General features: G+C 46.1%; 1 protein-coding gene across 2 annotated transcripts in view; it reads right to left on the bottom strand.

Moving 5' to 3' along the window:
- Positions 1-1,508: 1,508 nt before the first annotated feature.
- Adamts8 (ADAM metallopeptidase with thrombospondin type 1 motif 8) overlaps positions 1,509-4,993 on the bottom strand; it is a 20,975-nt gene continuing 17,490 nt past the window's right edge. For both annotated transcript variants that reach the window (XM_021207533.1, XM_021207532.1), the window contains one exon: positions 1,509-3,713. In XM_021207533.1, coding sequence (XP_021063192.1) covers positions 3,143-3,713 — 571 coding nt within the window. In that variant the 3' untranslated portion in view covers positions 1,509-3,142. The remainder of the gene's footprint in view (positions 3,714-4,993) is intronic.

Raw genomic sequence — 4,993 nt, 5'->3', positions numbered from 1 at the left:
GTCTTTTATTTTAATGACAGGGTCTCATTATGTAGCCTAGACTAGCACTGAGTTTAAGATCCTCTAGTCTTAGCTTCCAGAGTGCTGGGACTGCATAGTTTTGCCACTTTGACTGATTTTTGCGTTTACTTATCTTAAGGATGAAAAATTGGAAAAGAAAGAACCAACCAAACTGAAAACCCTTGACACTGATGCAATATTTTGGCCAGGTTGGTGGAGTATCCAAATTAATGGCTGAGTTACCTGCTGAGTCAGGGTCTTAGGGCCTCTAGTGAGAAAGCATGGGTACCACTTTCCAGGAGCAACCGCTCCGCAGAGGAAATACAGTCTTTCTTTCTATGAGCTAAAGGGGTAGCTGTGGTTGGCTGAGGCCTACGATGGTGTGGTCTCCCTCGGCAGCTCTGTTTGCTGAGTGCTGAGATGCAGCTGTTGAATTTCCAGACACAAACAAGTATGTATTCTGTGAGCCTTGCTGAGCCCACACAGCAAGGGAGAGCCAAGCCGGATTCCATTCTGCTTCGCACATAAGCAGCTCTGCTGCCAGCTGAACTCCAGGGCAAAAGCTGCGTCTGGGAATGATACAGGCAGGCAGATGGCACAGCTGGCCTGACATGGGCAGTCAGTGAGGACACACTTGTCTTTGATTATTTGGGAGAAAATGAGAAACGGAAGGGCATGAAGACTTGCAGAAACACACATTGACTGACTTCAGCAATTGATGCTTGAGCAAAGTGGGGCACACCAAAGGGGGAAAAGTCCCCGAGTTTATCACTCAGCAACAATGTGCCTGTGTGTACATGCTTGTTTATATTTGGGTAAGCCCTGCCTCCTACTCACTAAAAAGCTAGACAGACATGAAAAAGGCACCAAGTAGACAAGTAGATGTCATCTGTCTAGAGACCAGTTGAGAAGGACAGTAGTAGCCGCAATGCTACTGGCTTTACCTTGTGTCCCAAGGGTCTAAGTTCTTGTTATACCAGGACTCCATTTAGTATTGTGTCTGTCCCCGTGTCTTGAGAGAAACTTGGAAGCAAGGAAAAAGGGCAATGAAAACCAGAAAAATGTAAATTGAGGTATTTCCCTTCTATTGCTAGATTGCCACCTCTTTCTTGTCTTTTCTCTTTGGTATGTATACGTCTTTGTGGGGTGTGTGTGTGTGTGTGTGTGTGTGTGCGTGCGTGTGCGTGTGTGTGTGCTGTGTTTATGCACGTGGACATCAGAGGTTGATAGCAGCTATCTTTCTTGATTGCCCTCCACTTTGTTTACTGAGGCAAGGCATCTTGCTAACCCTGAGATGTGATGACGGTTGCTCTAGCTAGTCAGTCTGCCTGTAGCTCCCCATCACTGCCTCTTGAGCTTTGGAATTCCAGGCAGGCTGCCCAGCCCACTTGGCTTTTTCCATGGGTACAGGAGCTTTGGACTCCTGGCTGTACACTTGTGCACCAAGCACTTTACTCACAGAACCATCTCCTCAGCTCCTAGGATTCTTTTTTTATTTTTATTTTTTTAAATATCCATTTCATCTCATCCATTTGTGACCAAGGACTGAATTCCTTATATGGAAAACTGAGCCAGGGAGCTCTTCTGAACTTTGAGAGAGAAGAGGTAGGAAGACAGGATTTTAGAGGCTCTTGGGGAGAGTTCCAGTGGGTAATAGGTAGGGACTGTTCTAGGTTAATAGGACTCACTAGGAAGCTGTAGTGCAAGAATTTCAAGAGAAGGATGAAATGTGGTGGTTGAGCAGGAATGGATGTTTCTGGAGTGATGGTCCCTAGGCAAAGGGGGTGAAAATCTGGGATCCCAAAAGGCTTTTTTTTTTTTTTTTTTGGCTTAAATGAGCAGGTCAGCACATAAGAGGGCTGGTAGTGCAGCTTGCTGAGTAGAGCGATACTATTTCTCCCGAATAACAATTCCCTGCCTCCAAAACAAACAAACAAACAAATAGGTATGGTGGTACATAGCTGCAATTTCAGAGCGTGGGAGGTGGAGATAGGAGGAACAGAAGTTCAAGACCGCCCTTGACTACATCGAGAGTTCGAGGTTAGCCAGGACTCCGTGAGATCCTCTCTCAAAATCAGGAAACATAATGAACATCAGTGAAAACAGAGGGATCCCAGAGTACTGAAGAGCACAACCTACAGGTTGGAATTTTCTCAAATGTGGGGGTCTTGGAATGCAGTCTCTAAAACCTCAGCCTTCATAGCACCTGGCGGCTGTTGGGAATGCAGATCCACAGCCTGCTCAGTCATCGTGCTGGACCGAGCCCTTTACAAGGCATGGGGTTTGAGAACCACATTGACGTGCATCACACAGATGAACAGCTACTTGCATGAGCTGGATTTAGCAGGCCTTTTAGAACTTTCTTACGGAAAGTTGGAGATACCCAGAGAAAATAGCAGCTGCCCTGTGTGTACTCCAGGTAAGCTCTGTTTAACCTTTGTCTTTGGATGCTGGGTCTCTGCCTCTTCCAAGGGAAGTAATGAACCAGACCAGACAGTTTCATTGGTGTAAGATCACACTTTAGTTCAGGGACATATTTGCATAAATACTTGAAATGGGTCCGCCCCAGCAGGTGGCAGCCTGAGAAAAGTGGCTTTCTATAACCCTGTGATGGACACTGCTGCCCCTTCAGACAATAGATTTTAATACTGAAAACAGCCACAGGCATTTCTGAAGATAGCGTGGAGACACCTATGGAGCTTGCTTTGGCGTTCTCTACCAACGCCTGGCCTTATACCTCTTATATACTGATCTTTCCCCCTGCTGTGAGGTAGATTGATAATTGGGGAAACCAAATAGAAAAAAAAAATTCTTCTTTTTCATTTAGCTTTGCTAGTCCTTTGCAAAGAGGCTGGCTCTGAAATCTCCCATTTGGATCAATAAGTGCACTTTTACCTTTTAACCTATCCCGTCTTCTTGGTCATAAGCAAGGTCCAGTCCACCAGACAGTCAACTTTACCATCTGTTACCCTTATGCCCTCTTCTCTCTTCCTTATGGATTAGGCAGTACCCAAAGGGTTGTAGTAATAGAAGGCCTGGAAGGGCCATGCCATCTTGACATGTAATATCACCTTGGAGGGGACCTTTGTCTGTTACACCAGTAGCCCAAATCCATAAACTTAAGAGATTTCCACCAAGGGGATCAGAGGGGACACGGCTGGCTTCCACAGGGCTTGGCATCCTCAGGTTTCAGAGCCTCATCACAGGTGTCAGAGGCCTGACCTAAGGGGTCCCTGCATTCCACAGTCCGCCGCTGCCAGCTACCTCTGCATGTGCTCGGACATTCAGACCAGTCTCCTAGAACCCATTCCGCAGAGGGCAGTGACTGAATGATGTTGGTGGTTGCTCTTTCCTTGCTATTCTGCACGCTGAAGTCCATACCATTGGGAACAAAGAAGGTATATCTGACTTTTGGAGGGAAGACCTCGCCAGACACAGTCAGGAGCTGTACTGTAAGAGGCTCAGGCAGGGCCTGGAAGCTCTGCAGCCGCTCCAGGGTAGCCATAGAACCACTGTACTTCAGGATGGTCCCCTTCACCAAGATGTCTTGCTCTATGGCAGAGATGGCCAGGTTGCCATTGAGCAGGTACTGCCCATTGGCTGTCTTCAGTGCCAGGTAGCTGCCATCGTTCCTGACCCCTGGGTGACTCCGTTGTTTCACATCAATGTTTGTGGCACCAGCTGGGATGGTGACAATGTCATTATAGCCGTAACTATGGTCGAGACAGAAAAATTCTGTTAGGGTTGGTGGCTTCCCAGCCTGGAAACTAAAATGGGTCTCCCAGGTGGTTGGAGGTGAACAGAAAAAAAAAAAAAAAAAAAAACAACTAGCAAATAATTAAGTGATTGCCTCAAAGTTCAAAATAAATTAGGTGCCAAGGCAGACAGAACTGTCTGGGGCATTGGGCTTTCTATGGGTTTTCTGCTTCATCTGTAGCGAGTGAGGCAGTTAGATGTATTGATCTTGATAGCAGCACAGGAGAGCCTAGGGCAAGAATGCAAGCCACACAGCTCCTCCTTGGCTCAACTGAGAACTCAAATCCATTTGCTAATTTGCAGTGGCAAAAGCAGATGTGGCTACCTCCAGACTCAGAGCTCAAACTCTTGTGGAAAAATATGAGCCCTTTCCTCATGCCAGAGCACAACCAGGAGAGAGGACTGACACTGTCTCTTTGAGTCAACCTGCATCTAGTATTGATGATTATGGACTTGGGAAGGATGGGGGATAAAGCTTGCTTCTCTGGAGCCACTTCTTGAGTGTGCCCAAACACCCGGAGCACCATGGTTTTTAGTGATGGATCGCAATGGGGGAAATGTTTCCAGTGCATTGTTAGCATAGGGCTTTATGTTGAAACCTAATTCCTTGTCCTCCTATGGGAACTTGACCTATACAGAGTTGGGATAAACTATTAAGAAAGGCCATCAGGTGGCTTCTTTGCTATTCTTTCTGTGTGTCCAGTCTAAGTTTAGGGGGATTATCAAAGGCCATATGTCTAGGACCTAAGAGGAAATAACAAAGATACCCATGACCTGAATAGCTCATGGGTTTTTTTCCTACTTATTTGAGCTTAAATTTGAAAAACACTCCCATTTTTTCTGGTACTATTTTTTGAGATATGTACTACCGTAATATATGTAAAGAAGAAGATGGAAGAGGGGGGAGGGAGTGAAGGAGAAAGAAAGAAAAGTAGAGAGAGGACAGATATAGAGAAGGATGGAGCAAGCAAGCTTCACTAGGTAAAAAAAACTAGTCATTAAAGGGACAACAACTCTGAGATACTGGAGCTGGATAGAAGGCTTGAAGGCTAGAAAGTCATATGACTGCACCTGATATCAGAGAGATGAAGGAAATACCTGGCCTTGACCTTACTCTCCAGAACTCTCCAGGAAGCGCAAGGGACAGCAGAGAACAATTACCTGGTGCTTAAAGAACCTGGCCTGCCATCCAGAGATGCTCTAGGTTTAATCTCTAGCATGGCAGGAAGAAGGAAAG

Source organism: Mus pahari, chromosome 10 (assembly GCF_900095145.1).
Source record: "Mus pahari chromosome 10, PAHARI_EIJ_v1.1, whole genome shotgun sequence".
Lineage (NCBI taxonomy): Eukaryota > Metazoa > Chordata > Mammalia > Rodentia > Muridae > Mus > Mus pahari.
This window is presented reverse-complemented; position numbering and strand designations above follow the sequence as displayed.